Raw genomic sequence first — 21,792 nt, forward strand, 5'->3', positions numbered from 1 at the left:
AGTTTTGTTGGTGTCTTTTTCCTTTTATTTTATTGTAAGGATACTTACCCTGCAATGTATGCAACAGCTTTGCTTTGCATGGAAATAACTTGGCTTACATATATATGTATATGTACTGTGTGTATTTGTGTCTGTGTGTGCGTATGTGCCCTGTATGAATGTTTTTGGTTGCCATGCATTACATTCCCCCCTAACCTATGAATTCTCTGTTGAGCTAGTCACTATTTAAAATTTTCCTACCCACTTGTTTTTTTTAAATTATTATTATCATCATTATCATTATCACCACCACCACCATCATCTTTTCCCCTGGATTTCCCCTCCATTTGTTTGAATAATGAGGATGTTCCAAGGAAAGGACCATTCCTCTTGAAATAAAAGCCTGTGTGTGTCTGTGTCACCATCTGAATGTAAGATTCCCCTTAGATGAAATGCCGGTTTGCAGCTGCCTCAGATATCAATGTATTTCATTTACTCTAGATTATCGCAGAATTAAATGTAAATACACAACTTCTAACTTTGGTTCTTAAACAAAAGTTTACAACCGTATACCTAATTTTGGTTCTGAAGTTTGCTACCACTGGCTTTCTCTTTGAGGAGATCAACTTCCAACCAACTTACAATCTCGCCCCACCCCACACACCTTTGTTATCTGTTTTTATTTGAACATTGATCTGTGACATCTGGACAATCTTGAGATGCCTATCTTTGTGTAAATTCCACTATTTCTTTTTCTTGCCCACTTTTGTTTTTCTAGTGTCCTTGGTTTATAAAAGCTTTGGTGTTGTATGTGTGTGTGTGCTGTACTGCGAAAACTAAGCAAGTTATTTCCTGCCCACTTTCCTTTTCAGTTTTCCCCCCGTTAGCTTTGCTTTGCTTTTTTTTCCACCCTCAGATTTGTGGATCCACCATACCCAGACAGTTTTGTTGACCCTCCTACCGCTGCAATCAAAGACAGTCATTTCAGTCCTGATTACATTTTTTCAATCTCTATTTCCGATTTCCATTTATTTTCACTGTTTTTCCCCATTTGCATCAAAGATGATGATGAAACAGAATCTACAGAAACATCTGTCCTGAAAAGTCACCTTGTCAATGAAGTCCCTGTCCTAGCCAGCTCAGACTTGCTATCCGAAGTCTCTGAGATGAAACAAGATTTGATTAAAATGACTGCCATCTTGACCACAGACTCAGCTGAAAAGTCAGGCTCCATTAAGGTGAAGGACCTTGTGAAAGCTGCCGATGAAGAGCCTGGAGAACCATTTGAGATTGTGGAAAGAGTTAAGGAGGATTTGGAAAAAGTGAACGAAATCCTGAGAAGTGGAAGCTGTCCAAAAGAAGGGCCAGTTCTTCAAAGATCCAGTTCTGAGAAAGAGCTGGTGGAAGAAGAATGGGTCCTTGTAAGTGATGAAGAAATAGAAGAGGCTAAGCAGAATGCTCCACTGGAAGTTACCGAGCCTGTTTGCACAGAAACTAGAATAGGCAAAGGGAAAACAGAGAAAGAAAAGACAGACATGGCGGGAATGATCGATCATCTCAGCCAAGATCTAAAAGATTACATGTCGCTTAATGAAATGCAGCCTCAGACATTACAGGAAGACATAGTAGAAGAGAGATTTGAAGCTGTGGTTTTAAGCAGGGGCTCTGAAAAAAGTGGGGGAAGCCAAGAGAAGAAGCAAGTCCAGCAAAAGCCTACCTTGGAAATTAAAAAACCAGTTAGGAAGAAATTAAAAGATAAACAAAAGCCAAAGGATGAAGAAACCAAAGGAAAGAAAGAACATTCGGGACTAACAAAGTTCAGCTCAGATGAGTCTTTAGATGAAGAGGTAGGGTTAGCACCTGCAGAGCCTTCTAAGGCAACAGCTGTGTCTCCTGTTATAGAAGAAACTCCTATTGGCTCAATCAAAGATAAAGTGAAAGCCCTTCAGAAGAGAGTGGAAGATGAGCAGAAAGGGCGTTCAAAATTGCCTGTTCGCACCCCAGGAAAAGAAGGGGCAACCGAGAAGTCTGTTGCAAAGCTATCACAGCCTAAAAAAATTATTTACAAAGCGAAACCCCCATCTTCTCCCTCTGCCTCAAAAACGCCAGCTTCCCCCTCTGCCTCAAAAATACCAGCTTCCCCCTCTGCCTCAAAGACTGCAGCTTCCTCGCCTGCCTCAAAGATTCCCGCTTCCACCTCTGCCTCAAAGACTGCAGCTTCCCCCTCTGCTTCCAAACTCTCCTCTCCCTCTACTAAGAAGCCAGCTGTTTCTCCCACAACTAAGAAGCCAGCTGTTTCTCCCACATCTAAAAAGCCACCCATTTCTCCCACATCTAAAAAGCCACCTGTTTCACCCACAACCAAGAAGCCGCCGGTTTCACCTTCTTCTAAAACAGAGAGACTTGAAGAAACTATGTCTGTTCGTGAACTGATGAAAGCCTTCCAGTCAGGTCAAGATCCATCAAAGCATAAGGCTGGACTTTTTGAGCATAAATCTACGAAACAGAAACAGCAGGTCTCTGAGAAAGAGCCGGCTAAGAAAGGAGCTGCTCAGACAGACACTGAAAAGAAGCCGACAATGACACAAAGAGACACACACAAAAAAGATAGTCCAAAAGGTAAAAAGAGCCAGGAACCTCAGGCAGAGGCAGGCTTGCAGTCTAAGAAAGAGGCACAGGGCGCTCTGAAGAAAGATTTAGCCATGCAGCAGGCAAAGCAGCAGAGTAGCAAAACTGCAGAAAAAGATTTTCCAGCAACTGATGATGAAAATGCAAAGGGTGTGACCCTGACATTTGATGACCAAGGGGATACTGACCTTCAAATCAGCCCAGACAGAAAGACGTCCACAGATTTTTCTGATGTCATAAAGGAAGAGCTTGAGGAGAATGATAAATACCAACAGTTCCGGCACATTTCAATTACCGAGGAAGGTGAGCTTCACTTAGATCAAGTACTGACCAGTCCATTCAATGTTACATTTCCATCAGAATATGTGAAAGATGGTTTTTTGCCCGCTCTCTCCTTGCAAAGTGGTGCTCTGGATGGCAGCTCAGAAAGCCTTAAACATGAAGGCATAGCAGATTCTCCAATTGGTAGCCTGCTCGATGGGACCCCTCAGGTCAGCTCTGAGGAAAGTTATAAGCATGAGGGATTGGCCGAAACTCCAGAAACGAGCCCCGAGAGCCTCTCTTTTTCACCAAAGAAAACAGAAACTGCTGACCAGATGGAAGAAACAGAATTAGCCAGTACAGTACAGAGAACAGCAGAGGCACATTCACCAAAGGGACTTTCTCCGACAAAAAGTGAAAGGACTGTTGCTGACAAAGACATAAAAGTTATAATCGGCTCAGAGTCCCTCTCTCCTCGTTTGTCAGAAGTAGAAGAAGTTACAAGCTCCAAAGAAGAGATAGGCAAATGTACAGATTCTAGCTCAACATTGATTGATAAAGATGCTATCAGGGATGAGTTATCTATGGCTACTGAGCAAGGACATTTAACTAAGTTATCTGAAGTGCATGATACTATTTTAGAGAATGAGGATCAGGCATCTTTTGAGCACCATGCCATTAGTAGAGGACTGGAGCTTTCACTTCCTAGCCAAGACAGTGAAGGTCTTAGCCCAGTTGCAGATGAATCCTTAGCTATAAGCCATAAAGATTCATTAGAAGCAAGCCCAGTACTGGAAGATAATTCCTCCCGTAAAACACCCGATTCCCTTGAGCCTAGTCCTACCAAAGAATCCCCCTGCCGTGATTCTCTTGAAAGCAGCCCTGTAGAACAGAAAACAAAGACTGGTTTCCCTCCAGGACCTGGTCCCACGCAGGCTGCCTTTGCCAAAGCAGAAAACTTCCCAGAGCTGACACCTGTGCGATCTAGACTTTTACGTGACCCTGATGGCAGTGCTGAAGACGACAGTTTAGAGCAAACCTCTCTTATGGAAAGCTCAGGGAAAAGCCCTCTTTCACCCGAGACTCCCAGCTCCGAAGAAATTAGCTATGAAATCACACCCAAGACAACAGATTTGCAGATGCTCTCAAACATACCCAAGTCAGCTGTGATTCCTGAAGTCAACGAAGAGCCGGAAGATGACCCCGAAGGTGAGCCGACGAGGAGGTTCACACCAGAAGAAGAGATGTTTAAAATGGTGACTAAAGTTAAAATGTTTGATGAGCTGGAACAGGAAGCAAAGCAGAAGCGGGACTATAGAAGGGACCCCAAGCAAGAAGATGCTACTTCAGCTTCTGATTTGGAAGCTGCGTCTGAACTTGAATTTGCACCCTCAACGCCTGTAGAAGATGATGGAATACCTACTGTGCACACTTCTGCAGCTGAATCTAGAAAGACTTCTTCCTCTTCAGAAAGTGAGCCAGAATTAACAAAGCTGAAAAAGGAAGCTGACTCTGGGCTGCTGATGGAGCCTGTAATTAGGGTGCAGCCTCCTTCAACTCATCTATGTCATAGGGATTCCAGTTCTAGTCCTGAAGAAACAGGGTTTCAGCCTATTGAATCCAAGGAGCATGCATTTGGTACTGAAGAGGATAACACAGAATCAGATAAGCCAACAGAGGAAACCAAAATGTCTGGTGATACCTCTCTTGCCTCAGATACTAGCATCATAGCACAGGCTAGCGAGTCCAAGTGCTACAGCACTGATGAGAGTGACACTGCTAGCCCTAATGGCCCCATGATGCAGCCTGAGGAGGCGTTCTACCATTCTGTGGGTGATGACGCCCCCCAAATAGCTGAGTTATATGAAACCTCAGCGGCGTCACACAACCAGGATGATTCTGAGAAAGATGGTGGAGCATCTGAGGAGGTACCACACAGAGACATGGTTGCTATGGGAACCAGAGGGGGCTCCTGTACCCCTGGCTCCTCTCATTGCTGTATATCCCCAAATGATGAATTGGCAACTGCTGTTTCACCTGTTCCCTCCCCTTGGGGAAGTGATTTGGCTGAAACTGACAACATTGTTGAGATGGCACAAAGGGATTTTTGTAGTGTAGAGCACTCGGCAGACCATTTACCTCAAACAACCCAAAAGGGTGACCTTGAAAGGAATGCAGATGATATTGATGAAAGCAGTGCTCTGCCTATAACAAGCCCTTATGAAAATGTCCCTTCACAGCACTTTTTTACTAGCACTGAAATTAGTTCAGGAACTGGTTTAAGGATGACAACAGAACAGTCATCTGGGGTTCATCATTCTACTGAGGTAGAAACTACCTTCAATGAGGAAATTGCACTGACCAGTTCCCTTTGCACACCAGCATCTGTAGGTTCTGAGGTTCAGACCTCAGAAGATATCTATATGGAGTTAGAATCGAAACACGTGGACATCTTTCAGAAACAATCAACTTCAACACCAGAGGCCACATCACTAGATGAAGCTGCTCTACAAGATATCAGAGATGAAGCTGAGAAAATAATCAACCAAGTGATCATAACCAGGACAGATGTGGATTCTGACAAGTGGAGTCAAATACGTGAAGATGATGATGCTTTTGAGGCTCGGGTGAAAGAGGAAGAACAAAGGATATTTGGCTTAATAGTAGACAGGAGGTCACAAGGCACCACACCTGACACGACACCAGCCAGGACTCCTACAGAAGAAGGGACGCCTACCAGTGAACAAAACCCCTTTCTTTTCCAGGAAGGGAAATTGTTTGAAATGACGAGGAGTGGTGCCATTGACATGACCAAGAGGAATTATTCTGATGAAAACTTACACTTTTTCCAAATGGGAGAGCAGTCTCAGGAAGATGTGTCCTTATCTGAAGAAATGAGAGAAGCTGAAGGCCTGGAATCTCTCCAGCAGGAGCAATCCCCAGTTCCATTTGCATCTTCTGAACTAGATGAAGCAGAGATGCCTATAAAAGGCTCACTCACATCTGTATCAGAGGATGAGGCCAGTGGTTTCTACACCACAAAAGGGGATATTAAATCTAGAATCCCTATTAAAATGGGCATTTCAGCCTCTTCAAAGTCACCAAAGAAAGAAACTGCTGCTTCTGATGATGATGACTTCTTCCTTAGAGCTGATACTGAAGACATGTTTGACAGCTCCCAGGTGCCTTGCCCTGTCTCTCCCGAGCAGACTGTGATTGATGTACAGTTAGATTTTTCAACAGTCACTAGGTCGGTGTATGCTGAGCAGGAAGATGATTCCCCAGACTCCTCACCAGAGGAGCAGAAATCTGTGATTGAAATCCCTACCGCCATCATGGAATGTGTGCCTTCTGAAAGCAAATCCAAAATTCCCATTAGGACAACTCCCGCTGCATCCCACTCATTGCAACAATCAGAGCTTGAGAGCCTTCCTTCAGATAGCTTTGTTGAGGCCCTAGAGGAATCGGAGGATGACCCATCCAAACCAAAGTCTAAGATTCCAGTCAAAGCAGTTTTCCAAAGAGTTGAACAAGAGTGTTTGTATACAGAGACATCTGTCTGGAAGCCAGAGTCAGCTAAAGCTCCTGACAAAACATGCAAGCTCCCTGCGAAACAAGACATCAGGAGCAAATCTGAATCTGATGAAAGTGCCTCCGTGGACTCAAAGGCTAAGCGTTCAGTCAAAGCTAGAAGCTATGCTGAGGCCGAAGCAGAGACCAGAGAGAGGGTGGGTGAGATGAAGCTTGAGGTAGAATCAGACGAGCAGACGACTTCACGACCAAAGATATTTCCTTCGCGGTTGCCCGTTAAGAACAGAAGCGCCTCAGCTTCCCGCAGTGCTGTTAGTCCCACTAAAGAAAGTAAGGAATATTTTTTTGACCTTTACAAAAACTCCATAGAGTTCTTTGAAGAGATTAGCGATGAAGCTTCCAAATTAGTGGATAGACTTACTCAGTCAGAGAAAGAACAAGAATTAGTTTCAGATGATGAAAGTAGTAGCGCCCTAGAAGTTTCAGTTATTGAAAATGTGCCATCCATTGAGACCCAGCAGTCAGTTGCCGAGGACATCTTTGACACCAGGCCCATTTGGGATGAGTCTATTGAGACTCTGATTGAGCGTATTCCTGATGAAAATGTCCCTGACCATGTTGAAGGTATTTGCCAGCCATTGGGATTCCCTTTGCTACGCATGTCATGAATCGCAATTCTTTGGTTGTTGTTTCTTCCCTTCTTTCCCCCCTGCTTTTTTTGTGTGTGTGTGTGGTTTGTGTGTCTCCTTTTTAAAGCTTCCTGTGGTTGTCAATGTGTTTTGTGTAAGCTCCGTTTTGTTTTGTGTTGTGTATGTATTTTACTATCCCTGAAACAATCTCAAGATTGCACACTGCAAATGCTTACGCAAAAGATAAAACATAGCAATACAGTCATTTTTGTTAAAACAACAACAACATTTGCTCATGTTGTTTAACTAACAAATTTAGAGCATTATTATTTCGCTTCTGATACAGCTGACCACGCAAGTTTTAGTTTTTGGATTCTCTTCACTATAATTGAATCACTTTGCCATGAATTACTTTTGACACAGATGAACCAGGTAAGATTACCATAATTCAGGATATGCAAGTCCATATAGCTGTGCCAAAAGCCAAGTTATTAGTGCCTTAAAAAAAGCTCCAACCCTTTTATGGTTGTTGTACTTTTGCTTCGCACCATTTACTAATGGAAGGTGGTGCACTGGATTTATGGACTTAATCATGTTAAATTTAATGCCCAATGTTTAGATCCATTTTTTTAAAAAAAGAACTTCCTATCACGGAGGAGCAATAAGGGGAAAATATGGTAATTGAATTTTGAGCTGTAGAGACTATGACTTCAAATGCACACAAACAAAACAAACAAAAACTCAAACTTTGCTGGTATCAGATTGGCTGTTGGGATTATTAATTATTGCTGCTTTGGTGCAAAAATTGCTGAGAAAAAGTGTGCACTTGCTTTTGCATGCCTTCTTTGTAAAGAGCTAGGAATGCAACATGTTCTAGCAAAAAAACAAACTTAAAACTGCTAAATACTAATGCTGCATAGATATCATGATCTGGAAATCTTTCTGATAGTTGTAAGCAGTGCAACTTAAAAAAATATGATGCTCTTAATGTTTGAAATGAAGTTACGGATATATCACCTAATATTGCAAATATGAGTTTGATGGCCATTTGCCATTACTTTAAAGAGGCATGAAAAAACTTATTTCCTGCTCCAGCAAATTATTTCTCTCCCCCTTTGTTCTGTTTTATTTTAAATGTTTAGGAGTTATGAGCTCCAAAATAAAATTGAGGACAGTGTTTTCCAAAGCCTCCAATACCATACTCAATTAAGTGGGCATTTTAAATAAAGTGCTTTGTATTCAAATATTTCCATTCTAGCTACATACCAAGACCTTTGGTTTCCTTTGAAAGCAGACACTGTTAAACACTGGCCTTATTTTATGGAGTCTCTCTTCGTGAGGCAGATCAGTTTTGCCTTAAAAACAAAACAAAAACCTGTCCTATTTGACCTTGCTTTAGATCAACAGGATGATCAAGAAAGGATAGAGGAAAGACTCGCACATATCGCTGATCACCTTGGATTCAGCTGGACAGGTCAGTTCTAATGTGGTTGAGATCACAACCATCTTAGGAAAATGAAACTTCTAGCTCTTCTTCCCTATCTGTTGAGACACCAACTCGAATTACATCTGCCTACCAGGGACTGTACAAGGGACGTGGGTGGTGCTGTGGGTTAAACCACAGAGCCTAGGGCTTGCCGATCTGAAGGTCAGCTCCGCTGGGAAGGTAAATGGCGTTTCTGTGTGCTGCTCTGGTTTGCCAGAAGCAGCTTAGTCATGCTGGCCACATGACCCGGAATCTGTACGCCGGCTCCCTTGGCCAGTAAAGCGAGATGATCGTTGCAAATCCGCTCCACTTCCTGGTGGGGCAGAGTTGCGGTTGACCATGTGACCACCCACTCCCCTCCGGGGGCAGGGATGTTGTTCTGCACCGCCGGGGGGGGGATTCGGGCCATGTCATTCAGATCTTGTCTGAAGCCCAGGGCGGGGCTAGGGCCATGCCACAACCCTTCTGGGAACCCAGGGGGGAGCTCGAGTTGGTTTGCATTGACGGGGCTCCTCCTACCAGTGGTTTACCCTACCAAACTTCCTACGCAGCGGGCAGGAGTCAGATATAGCCTGGTCTACTCAATGCCTAAGCCAATACCAATAAAGTTGTGGCCTAAATTTGCCCAATAACATTAACCTTATATCATGTATCCTAGTGTTTTTATTCCTCTTTGAGGGGGTGGTTGCAGGGTCTCGACATGGAACTCCCGAGTCGTCTGTGACTGGACCTAATGGGCAGGTGTCCCTTTACCTTTATTTAAAAGGAAATGTGTGACTGTTTGAAATCATTTTAATAATGTGCGCTTTCAGAGCTAGCAAGAGAACTGGATTTCACAGAGGAACAAATTCATCAGATCCGAATTGAGAATCCTAATTCACTGCAGGACCAGAGTCACGCACTGCTGAAATATTGGCTGGAACGTGATGGGAGACATGCTACTGGTATGCTCAGTTTTAGTAGATACCTTTTTTTCTTGGCAAAGGAGCCTAGTGAGTATACATGTACTTTGCTGAAGTGCAACACTGTCAAGAATTCACATGCATAATACAAAGGGAAAGTGGCAGTACAACCCCACATTTCCACATGTCTTTGTAAGAGAGGCATTCCCCCCCCCCCATAAATTGATGAGAATGGCAGACAAAAAGTACAGGAGAAATTTATGACACGGCACCACTCACAGCAGGGTGAGGAACTGCCAGCTGCCAGTGACCCTCAATAAAGTCAATTTGCAGGCACAATTTGGTTTCAAACCTCACCTGTAAATGGACATTTTTGCTCTGCAGGCAGGACCTCAAAGGGGGTTGCTGTAACTGCTGATCAGCACAAGTAGCAAGCCTCTTTGAACTTTTACAGGTGGACACCCTTGAGCTAATAGGTAAATTGCCTACCTTTTCCAAGTGTCTGGGGATAATCTCAGGGTGGACAGAAGAGACATATTTTCATCATTCATCTCCAAATTCAAGGTGCTGATGCAGACTTCTGAGTCATACTCTTTTGCTGTGTGAATCTAGAGGAAAGGGAAAAGAACACACAGCACTCAAATAAAGTCTGGTCTCTTCTGTATCACAGATTCAAGCCTTACTGAGTGTCTTACAAAAATAAATCGCATGGATATTGTTCATCTCATGGAGAACACTATGGAAACATCCCGAGACCATAATCGCACCTATGCAGAAATTGAACAGACAATAGGACTGGATCATAGTGAAGGTAAGGGTGAGCTCACACACCTTTGCTCACTGTTTAGTAACTTGTCAGCATTGACACAACCATCAAAGGCCTGCTTATTGAGAATGCAACCTGATTTGCTTGCACAAAAATTAGGCAGAGGTTAGATCAGGCATTGGCAACCTCCGGCCCATGGGCTGGATACGGCCGATGGAGGCCGTTTATCCGGCCCACGGGCCGCCCGTGAACCGAGCCACCCGCTCGGCAAATCCCCCCCGTGCTGCAGTAAACTGGCGCAACACGGCGCAGGGACTTGCCGAGCGGCGCCGGAAATTGCATCTACACAGCCGCAGAAGCAATTTCTGGTGCTGCAGACATTTTGGAAATGGGCAGCCAGCACCAGAAATCACTTCTGCGCAGCCGCAGACATGCACAGAAGCCATTTCTGGTGCTGCGCTGCCCATTTCCAGAATGTCCGCAGCGCCAGAAATCGCTTCTGCGCAGCCGCGGACACGCGCAGAAGCCATTTCCGGTGTTCTGGACATGGGCAGCGCAGCACCGGAAATTGCTTCTGCGCCTGTGCGGCCCACGGACAAGTTCGGCTCATGGGCAGAAAATGTTGCCGATGCCTGGGTTAGATTATAGACAGTCTTTGTTGATTACTCATCCTGTTTTGCTTGTGGGGTGTTTGTTTATCCCACACTTTTCAATGCATTTCCCTGTCACTTACCAACCCGCAAGATGTCAGATTATTATTTTTAAGTGCATTTGCTGCACTAGTGCAACAGCGCCTTTTAAATCTAAATTTCCGATATATGCTTGAATCCCTCCCACAAGATAGGGACAATCTGGAGCCATCCAAAGATGGAGCATTCATATAGAGCACATTACATCAACAATGATTCTTTTCAGTATTAGCAGCTTAGACACTCAAGGTGTGAGTCATTCCATGAGTGTCAAGATGTCTGCATGTGTGTTGGAATCATCTAAATGCTTTTAATGCTAAGCTTAGCAGGAGGCATGTGTAGGATAAAGAAACCCTAAAATATCAATATATAGTACAAATGGGAACATGTTTAACTGAAAGGAAAGCTGTTCAGGTTGCTGTCTGTGGAAGTTGGTAAGAGTAGTTAAACAATGGGGACAATTACCTAGAGCAGGCATCCCCAAACTGCGGCCCTCCAGATGTTTTGGCCTACAACTCCCATGATCCCTAGCTAACAGGACCAGTGGTTGGGGAAGATGGGAAGTGTAGTCCAAAACATCTGGAGGGCCGAAGTTTGGGGATGCCTGACCTAGAGGGATGGTGGACTCTTCCTTACTGGAGTTCTTTAAATAGAAGCTAAAGCATGGGTAGGCAAACTAAGGCCCAGGGGTCGGATCCGGCCCAATCACCTTCTAAATCCGGCCCACGGACAGTCCGGGAATCTCTGTTTTTACATGAGAGGAATGTGTCCTTTTATTTAAAAATCATCTCTGGGTTATTTGTGAGGCCTGTCTGGTGTTTTTACATGAGTAGAATGTGTGCATTTATTTAAAATGTATCTCTGGGTTATTTGTGGGGCATAGGAATTCATCCCCCCCAAAAATATAGTCCAGCCCCCCACAAGGTCTGAGGGACAGTGGACCGGCCCCCTGCTGAAAAAGTTTGCTGAATCCTGAGCTAAAGAGTAATGTCCTGTGGATGCTCCAGCTCTGGGCTATCTGGATTAAGCTGGGTGTTGGACTAGATGGCCTCTGAAGCCCCCTCCAACTCGATGGTTCTATGCTCCATGTCAGCAGACATTTATGTATGTGTTTGTGTGTGTGGTGCCTCTACATCAGGCATCCCCAAATTGCGGCCCTCCAGAGTTTGGCCTACAACTCCCATGATCCCTAGCTAACAGGACCAGTGGTCAGGGAAGATGGAAATTGTAGTTCCAAAACTTCTGAAGGGCCGAAGTTTGGGGATGCCTGCCCTACATGAAACCTAAGGAAGTGGGAGAAATTCGATTCAGTTCACACTTCAAGATGAACCTTCCTACTTTGTTTATTCCAAACCAATACACAAAAGTGAAACACAGCCATCCTTTGAAATTCACACTTCTGCAAATTATGCAGTGCAGTTCTCCAGCCAAGTAATTTGTATGAGGGTAAAGTGTGCATAAACATGCACATATTGGGGGAAATTGCTTTGCAGAAATGTGTATATTAGACAAAATGAATTCATGCAATGGAGAAATTTGCACTAAAATACTGATGAATTTTCAGGAGGATATATTTTTTTAATTGCAAGCTGATGTGGAAATGCATAGAATCTAAGATTGGAAAAACAAGAAACAGAGAAACCAAAACTGACAGATTTGCCTCTCCCTACTCAGCACCACCACAAATCTGCAGGTAGATGTAAACTGAGCAGACCTTCCTACTTTGCATGGAAAGACCAAATAATTGTTTTTACCTTGCTGTAGGTTTTTCTGCACTCCGTGAAGATCTGTACAGCACAAGAGATAAGAAGGAGGAAGAGCATTCTTTTTCTAAAGACAGTGAGCCATCAGATCACCCTCCCCTTGTCTCTGAGGAAGACATTTCTGTGAGTTACTCACCCTTGCATGACGGCACACCCAGAGGTGAGGCGGAACTATCCATTACAGAACTCCTACGACAAGCACACAAGGAGCGAGTAGAAGCTGAATTCTCAGGGAAATCTCATGCGCTGCCAGAAGATTCATCTACTACACAAGAATACTTGTAAGAATCCCAAGATTGCAGGCCCAAAATGATGGCATATTGTGAGAAATGTACTGTACGCTCTGTTGACCTCTATAACACACACAGACACACACACACACACACACACACACACCCCATTTAGATTCCAAAAGATGGGAAAAAAATATATATTAAAAAATTAGTGGTTGTATCCAATTGTATCCCTCAACTCACGGAAGGATTTTTCCTCCAGTGGAGTCTATGAACAGAAGGTAGAGGAGGATTTTTTTTTTTTTTGGATGGGGGATCTGGGACTGAGTTCCATGATGAGAGAAAGGCAGGATATAAATAGGGTTGCCAGACTCAATAGAGGACAGGACTTCTGTGCCTTTAATTGAATCATAGAATCAGAGTTGGAAGAGACCAACCCCCTGCCAAGCAGGAAACACAATCAAAGCATTCTTGACATATGCCTGTCAAGCCTCTGCTTAAACACCGCCAAAGAAGGAGACTCCACCACATTCCTTGGCAGCAAATTCCACTGCCGAACAGCTCTTACTGTCAGGATGTTCCTAATGTTTAGGTGGAATCTTCTTTCTTGTAGTTTGAATCCATTGCTCCGTGTCAGCTTTTCTGGAGCAGCAGAAAACAACCTTTCTCCCTCCTCTATATGACACCCTTTGCTTGGAAATTAAACAAAGGGCCTGCTAGTTTCTCTTTAAGGTTTCCAGACTCAAAAGAGAGCAGGGCAATTAAAGGCACAGAAGTCCTGTCCTCTATCGAGTCTGGCAACCCTAGATATAAATGTAAGAAAATAAAATAGGAAAACATAATAGGGAAGTTCCAATATATCCTGACAAGACAGAAGTACTGTTTGTGGGGGGCAGGTGTGGAGGACTCCTTGGTCCTGAATGGGGTAACTGTGCCCCTGAAGGACCAGGTGCGCAGCCTGGGAGTCATTTTGGACTCACAGCTGTCCATGGAGGCGCAGGTCAATTCTGTGTCCAGGGCAGCTGTCTATCAGCTCCATCTGGTACGCAGGCTGAGACCCTACCTGCCTGCAGACTGTCTCGCCAGAGTGGTGCATGCTCTAGTTATCTCTCGCTTGTACTACTGCAATGCGCTCTACGTGGGGCTACCTTTGAAGGTGATTCGGAAACTACAACTAATCCAGAATGTGGCAGATAGACTGGTGACTGGGAGCGGCCGCCGTGACCACATAACACCGGTCTTGAAAGATCTACATTGGCTCCCAGTACGTTTCCGAGCACAGTTCAAAGTGTTGGTGCCGACCTTTAAAGCCCTAAATGGCCTCGGTCCAGTATACCTGAAGGAGCGTCTCCACCTCCATCGTTCTGCCCGGACACTGAGGTCCAACACCGAGGGCCTTCTGGCGGTTCCCTCATTGTGAGAAGCCAAGTTGCAGGGAACTAGGCAGAGGGCCTTCTCGGTAGTGGCGCCCGCCCTGTGGAACGCCCTCCCACCAGATGTCAAAGAGAAAAACAACTATCAGACTTTTAGAAGACATCTGAAGGCGGCCCTGTTTAGGGAGGCTTTTAATGTTTAATAGATCACTGTGTTTTATTTTTCTGTTGGAAGCCGCCCAGAGTGGCTGGGGAAACCCAGCCAGATGGGCGGGGTATAAATAATAAATTTATTATTATTATTATTATTATTATTATTATTATTATTATTATTATATTTCCAAACAAGAATGAAGAGTAAGGAACTCTGTTAAGTACGGATGGAGTGTGGTCCTTCTAAGGTTTATATTAAACTAATGTAAACTAATGTAAACCTTAAAGTTACGTTGAATATTTAGCCTGACATTCATCTGTATGCTTATTCACTAGAAACATAGAACATATAATAATTAGGAACCTTGAATTCAACTTTATTTCACAGTGTCACAACGTCTGGAGCAACACAGGCACCAAAAGGAGAAAAAGCAACAACAAGCATTCCCAGTGAAAAGTCTGAGGGCTCCACTGCAGGCTCTGAGGATCTTGAAAGGCCATACCTCCATACCCCAACATCTAGTGAACGAACGGATTCACCCATTGTGCAAGAACCTGAAGACCACCAAGAAGATCTTTATCCAAGGAAAAATAGCCTGGTGATTGTGGAATCAATTGATGAACACCCAGAAGAGTCAGAAAGATATGAAGAAGAGTTGCTGGAAAAGGTAAGTATTATCACTCGCTTGATGAATCACGTGGTTACTCCTGCGCACATCAGAGGAATTATTATTCAGGGGAGTAACATCTTTAATGTGATCTTAGTCAGTATCAAGGAACAAAATGTATGAATAATAAATACCAATGTTCCCCACGCATAACTGGCCAAAAACAATTCCAACTGCAAACAGATTATAAATGAAAGAAATCTGCCGTTGAAAACACAAAGCCGTAGGTAGCACAGAAGGGAAAAAGTAGACAGAAAACTTCTGTCAACTAGGTTAGAACAGGATGAACATGGCAGCAACCCAAAATGAAATGTTCCAGAATGGATTCATGAAAGAGAATCTATTGCTAAAGAAATCCTTCAGAAAAAATAGCGAATATCCTATATTTAGTACAACTAAGGGCTTCACAGGGGACCCAGGTGGCGCTGTGGTTAAACCACTGAGCCTAGGGCTTGCTGATCAGAAGGTCAGCAGTTTGAATTCCTGTGACGGGGTGAGCTCCCGTTGCTTGGTCCCAGCTCCTGCCAACCTAGCAGTTCGAAAGCACGTCAAAATGCAAGTAGATAAATAGGAACCGCTACAGCGGGAAGGTAAACGGTGTTTCCATGTGCTGCTCTGGTTTGCCAGAAGCGGCTTTGTCATGCTGGCCACATGACCCGGAAGCTATACGCCGGCTCACTCGGTCAATAATGCGAGATGAGCGCGCAACCCCAGAGTCGGTCACGACTGGACCTAATGGTCAGGGGTCCCTTTACCTTTAAGGGCTTCACAGATGCCATTTTTCCCTGTATGGAGATTATAGGAACTTATAAGCTGCTCCATACCAGGTCATTGGTCTCTGTAGCTCAATAGTGTCCGCATTGACCAGCACAGGCTGTCCAGGATTTCAGGCAGGAGACATTCTCAGCCCTTCTTAAAGATTCTGGGAATTGAACTTGGGGTCTTCTGCATGCAAAGCAGATGACCAGATTTCTGTGTAGGGTTGGGTGGGGTGGGGATGCAGGAAATGTTTGGAAGCCAATATGTGCCTTTCTGATTGGTGTACATGCAACAAACAAAACATTGATGAGTTGACATCCTACATGTCAGCATTCCTGTTTGTTTTACAGAGAGGTCGTTAGTGATTAGTGGAAGCTCTTCGGCTCTGTTCAGAATTGGACCTGTCACATGCAACTATTTCACACACAAATTTCCTCAAACAGAAACAGCTCATTTTTTGCCAAGGCCAATTATGAAATTTGGACCCTATCCTACTTCAAATTGGGTGTGTCATCCAAATGTTATTCAGCCCACCCCTCTCCCCAAGCACCTGTATCCTGTCCTGCTATCTGGCAGCGGGGAGGTTTGATGAAGGCGTGTCTGAAAGATATGCACTCCCTTTTTTCTCGCTGGCATCTCTTGTAAATACCTAATGGCAACATCACAGACATCAGGACTTCTAGGAAATAAGGTGTCTGAGGATGGGCATCAAGGACCCTGAAAACATGCTCCAATATTCTCTGTATCTGGGATGCTGCCGAGTATGCCCACTCTGTGGGTTTTATGCACCCAAAGCATGTTGTTTCCAGGGCCCTTGCTGAGGACAATCTGAGGACTCAGGAATCCTGGGAAACTTTACTCCCTGGTGCATGGAATGCAGCATTCCAGGTGGTGGGAAGGAATGGGGGAGGCATTCCATTTGCATTCCAAGCCAAGTCGTGCACTTCAGCAACAACGCTTGAACTCACTTTGGTTTTGTCCATATATAATGCTGACCATATAAACCATGGTTAGCGAAAGTAGCTTGTGCATAAGCAGTCCCTCCCAGCCCCTCCCCCATGGAGTGACTGGCCTAGCATTATACATCAACAAACTACACCATCAGGAGCCTTTTCTCTTTCTTTGACTTCTCTTGTCCAGGTTAATTTCCCTTTTAAAAAAGTTTATAGCCAGCAGATCTTTTTTAAATAGTAAATTGTATGTAAATGCCTTTTAATTAATTAAATAAGTACGAAAGCTTTTCTCTGATTAGATTAATAGAGTATGAAAAGTTTTTGGATCGTATCCAAGTTATTCAAGCACATTGCACCATAGCTAATACGTGATTTACAATAACAAAAAAACATATATATATATATATATATAGTCTAGATGGCATCACAACTTTAAAGGCGATTTTAGTATCTCATGTTATGCTCAAGGGAAGAAGTAATGCAGCTTCTGTTAAAGCTGTGAGCATTTGTGTTGTTTCCATTGTGCTAATAGAAGGGGCCAAATGCTGTTCATTCACACCATGCTATATCTGTATGATAAGAGCCATGCTTCCATGCTTCCACTAGGAGCTAGCAGAGGAATTAGGTGAGCTGGAGGCCAGCTCAGATGAGGAAGAGATGGTAACTACCAGGGTCGTTCGCCGCCGGGTGATTATTCAGGTACAGGAGTGTTGAACTACTGCACGTGCCAGTGGCAATTATGTCCTGGTTACACCTCTAAGACCCACCCTTTTCCCAAAGTCCTGTTCCTGAAGCAACCCCTTGGCTGGTATTGCACTGATGAATTTGGCATGTTTCTGAATAATGCATGTCTATTGAGTAACATAGATAACTTTTTCTACTTTGATTTGGGAAGCTTGGAAGAGAAAAGAGAAGCCCAATAGGGTTGTTACCCAATGTGCATTTTGAGGAGGAATGTCCCATGTCCCACTGAGAGTTGCTGCTTCAACACTACTTCCTATTAGGTCAAATGATTTCTGTTTGCCTATTGGTTCAAGGTTTCTTTGCATGTTTTTAAATATTGGTTTGCAGAACCTTTAATGGAGTTTTAACAACTATGCTTCAGTGCTTCCTGATTCATTCATTTCCCCCCTTGCTTTAATCAACTAACCTCTTTTGTACAATTTATTTAAAGCAACCACTTTAATTTATGAATTTTGTTCTTTGACCAACAGTCGGATGATATGCCTGAAATGCCACCAGAAGCTGTAACAGAGGAGCAGTACACAGATGAACATGGCCATATTGTGGTGAAGAAGGTACAATTTAACATTAAGATGTTGACTTAATGGGAAATGTAGGAAGAGCAGGGGGTTTTCTTTGTAAATTAAAGCTACACTTGGGCCCTTTTATGTGCTATGGAGTTAAATTAAAAGAAACCTACAATGAGACTCCTTCAGTGTCTGTTAATGATCATTTTTTTTCAGGTCTGTGCCAGTTTCACATATATTCCATCCTGTTTCTGCACCTATTAGCATTATTTTTTGCACACTTCTTCACAAAATGCATTTTTGGTGCACATCTTACCCTAAAAGATGCATTTGGGTACCTCTTCTGAGTCAAGAACTGCATTACACAATTTGAAGAAGTGTGAAATAATAATTGCATTCAATTCTATATAATAATCTGGGCAGTGCAGATTAGGTGAATCTGCTTAAAAATGCAGACTGGACTAAATCCTCGAAACCCCCCGTGTCTACTCCAATAGTAACATGGAAAGCATCTCCAATGGGAATTGGACACTTTAGTGACATTCCTGGCCCAAACTGCAGACTAACATGTTGATATTCCACATGGCACGTCAAGGACGAGCTGGCACAAACTGGGGCAGCAGTGGCTGTGACAACTCTTGCAATAAAATTTCTGTGCGGTCACAAAGGAAGCCGCAGTTGTCAATCTGGCATAAGTTACTTCTATGATGCCCTGCAGAGCACCTTTGAGGCCTAGTTAGTAACCCAGGAACACATTCAACAGCATGAGTTTTCCTCTATATCAGGGCTTTGTTGGTGGAAAACAATACATCAGAATGAGCGCGAAGGTTGGTAATAAAAGTATCCAAGGCTGCAATCCATGCACACTTAGCCTGGATAACACCCACTGAGCACAGTGGGGTATTTGTGAGTAACCATTCTAGGATTGCACTGCATGGCCAGTTTGCATGGTACTGCACAGACATGTGTCAAACACAAGCTGTTCTAAACATGCTCATCAGTTTTGCAAGTGAGATCTGGGAGATTCTGCTAGGTCCTTGATAACAAATACTTTCTGCAAGGCTTACTCTTTCAAAATATTTTTTAAAGATACTTTTCCAAAGGGGAAAACATCCATGGTCTGACTGGGAGGCCTAGCCACTATTTAAAGAGGTGAGCTTATTAAGGTTCATTGGAATTAAGGTACTTAGGCGAACTCATTTTGAACATCTAGCTTTTCATTTGCCTCATATTACCTACCAGTAGAATGGTACATATGACTGCTATTGTTTTAAAACTCTTAATAATGATGTAATTCCATTAGGTCACTAGAAAAATCATCAGGCGATTCACTTTACCAGATGGCACAGAAAAGGAAGAAGTTGTGATGCAAGGAGAACCTCAGGAGCCTGTTAAGGTGGAAGAGGGAGATGGATATTCCAAGGTCATAAAGCGAGTTGTGCTGAAGAGTGACAGTGAGCAATCAGAGGTTAGTTAGATTGACTGAATGAGAAATGAATTAGGAAAATTAACAGTAGTATTACCCCAATTAGCCATTGTGTTTAAGTTGCAACCTCCCCTCACTTGGTTGCAAGTCTGCACACTTCTAAGGGCCTTTTCATACATGTCCTGGGTTTTAAGGTTGCACATGTAGAAGCAATCCTTGTGATTTGTAGAGTGTGAAAAGCAAGTAGATGAATCCAGGGCATACCCATTTCGAAATTGGCATGTCATGTTTTCTAAATCACTTTGCTGCTGGGACTGGAATATCAACAGGAAGGTTATCACTTGCATTTGGAGAACATTGAACATTTCACCCGGGAGGGAACCTTGAAAATCTCCATTCAGTCTAAGAGTTGCACTGAGGGTGAAGGGTGAGGAAGGAGGTAGAGTGAATAGTATTCTATTGAGTAGAGAGATGTTTTCTCCAACATCAGACAGTAAAACTAATTTTCTATCTCTTTGCATGTCTGCCTCATTAGAAATCCCTGTTTCTAACTGGCAAGTATCATGACCACAAACCCAATTGATCACAGGACTCTGAAGTTATAGAACTCGACAAGAGTCAGCACAACCAGAGCATCAAGGAGATTGGGCTTCCCTTTGTATCTTAAACCTTTTCAGACCCAGGGCCCACTTTTCACCTAGACCTGCATTTGGGAACCAATTCCTTAATCTTTTATCACATATTGCATGGTAGTAGTGCTCCTCTTGCAACCAACCTTGAAACTAGCTGCGGCCCACTACTGGGTCATAACCCACCAGCTGTAGACCAGTGATAAAGGCCTTTTCATCTTCCATAAAGCCTGTGATGGCCCCAACTTTGGCTGAAATAACATTCACCATAGCTCAGTAGGAACTGCCCAGGCCTTTGACTACTTAAAGAAACCTACCTCTTGGCCCAAGCCCCAGCTGAACAGGATAGCATATGGGTGCTCTGCTAATGGGATCTTCAGCTGACTGGTCTACTTCTAAATTCAAGGTACTCACATTAGACAGGGTCCAAAGCCATTTCTGCAACATGCAGAGAACTGCTTACTTGGCAACAGTCAGATTCAGAGGGGGAAGTACAGATAGAAAGGTCACAAAGCATTTACACCTTGTGTAGTGAAACTGCAGGAATTGAGGTTTTCATTTGGAAGGAGTTTGCCATATGATTTATGATGTGTACATCAAGCTAAGACCATCTGAATTCCTATAGTAATCCGATTACACATTCTGGAAGAAATTTTGGGAGGAAATTTAGGATTCATTGATTTCTTGCAAAATTTTGCAACCGAGACGAGTTGAGCATATCTTTAAATTTAATTTATGTATTACGTTCACTTAGAATGATAAGCCAAAACTCAGTATCATTCATTTAAGGCGTTAACTAAGCAATCCTTGCTTTGAGCTCTCCTTAGTAGTGTGTGCTCACAACCACACAACTTATCCATGAAACCTTTCTTCACCAGGTGACCTTTTCTGAGCCAAGTGTACTGAGTGCCTCAGAATTTCAGTCTGAACCAGTGGAAGGCCGCAAGGTCAGCAAAGTTGTGAAGACTACGGTTGTACATGGGGAGCGAATGGAGAAGCACCATGGAGATGCTAGCTTAGCAACTGATCTTCCCTCAGCCAAAGATGACTTTGAAGAGGTAAAAATATTGCCTTTCCGACATGTCTTTGGAAGTGTCAGTCTGGAATACCACTGTAAAATCATATGGGGAGAAGAATATACATATCCTGGGGTGGTTTACTGCAGTGAAGTACATTTGGAGTCTTGTTTCTAAGTACAGTTTACCTGTCCTTTCTAATATGTTCAAAGCAACTCAAAATAAAAAGTCCAAATTAGAAAATACACAAAACCACTAAAATAATATATCTGTAAATGTCCTGTATGAGACACCTGATGAGACCCAGTTAATGTTCTATGAACATCTGATGGTGCCATATTCTTAAAGCTAAGCAGATGTACAGCTGATTAGTGACTCAGTAGGGTACCACTGGGAGGAAGACCCTGAGGTCCTCTGCAGGAAAATCAGGATTGGAATAAAAAATATATAAACACATTTTATTCTAATCCAATTGCATCACCATATCTCAGTTTAACTATCCAGAACACCCTTCCATGGCATCACTACTGCTTTCCATCTGCACTGCTTTCCAACTATTGCAGCAGCAGACCCCTCCCATCTCACTGGAGACCCTCCGCCCACAAAATACTCATTAACCAAACTCAGGAAACAATCCAGGAGGCTTCTCACCAGAAGTACACTCTCAATATCTCCAACTCAGTAATTTCCAGTACTCT

At 43.5% G+C, this 21,792-nt stretch overlaps 1 protein-coding gene across 50 annotated transcripts in view; it reads left to right on the plus strand.

Moving 5' to 3' along the window:
• Positions 1 to 21,792, plus strand: part of ANK2 (ankyrin 2) — a 310,153-nt gene that overhangs the window by 282,042 nt on the left and 6,319 nt on the right. For 29 of the 50 annotated variants that reach the window (XM_060278521.1, XM_060278531.1, XM_060278530.1 and 26 more), the window contains 10 exons: positions 1,042 to 7,023; positions 8,428 to 8,502; positions 9,327 to 9,458; positions 10,087 to 10,227; positions 12,636 to 12,915; positions 14,782 to 15,061; positions 17,380 to 17,472; positions 17,988 to 18,071; positions 19,327 to 19,491; positions 20,957 to 21,136. In XM_060278521.1, the coding sequence (XP_060134504.1) occupies positions 1,042 to 7,023; positions 8,428 to 8,502; positions 9,327 to 9,458; positions 10,087 to 10,227; positions 12,636 to 12,915; positions 14,782 to 15,061; positions 17,380 to 17,472; positions 17,988 to 18,071; positions 19,327 to 19,491; positions 20,957 to 21,136 (7,412 nt within the window). The remainder of the gene's footprint in view (positions 1 to 1,041; positions 7,024 to 8,427; positions 8,503 to 9,326; positions 9,459 to 10,086; positions 10,228 to 12,635; positions 12,916 to 14,781; positions 15,062 to 17,379; positions 17,473 to 17,987; positions 18,072 to 19,326; positions 19,492 to 20,956; positions 21,137 to 21,792) is intronic. The other 21 variants (XM_035113097.2, XM_060278551.1, XM_060278545.1 and 18 more) reach the window with 3 other exon arrangements.

Source organism: Zootoca vivipara, chromosome 9, assembly GCF_963506605.1.
Source record: "Zootoca vivipara chromosome 9, rZooViv1.1, whole genome shotgun sequence".
Lineage (NCBI taxonomy): Eukaryota > Metazoa > Chordata > Lepidosauria > Squamata > Lacertidae > Zootoca > Zootoca vivipara.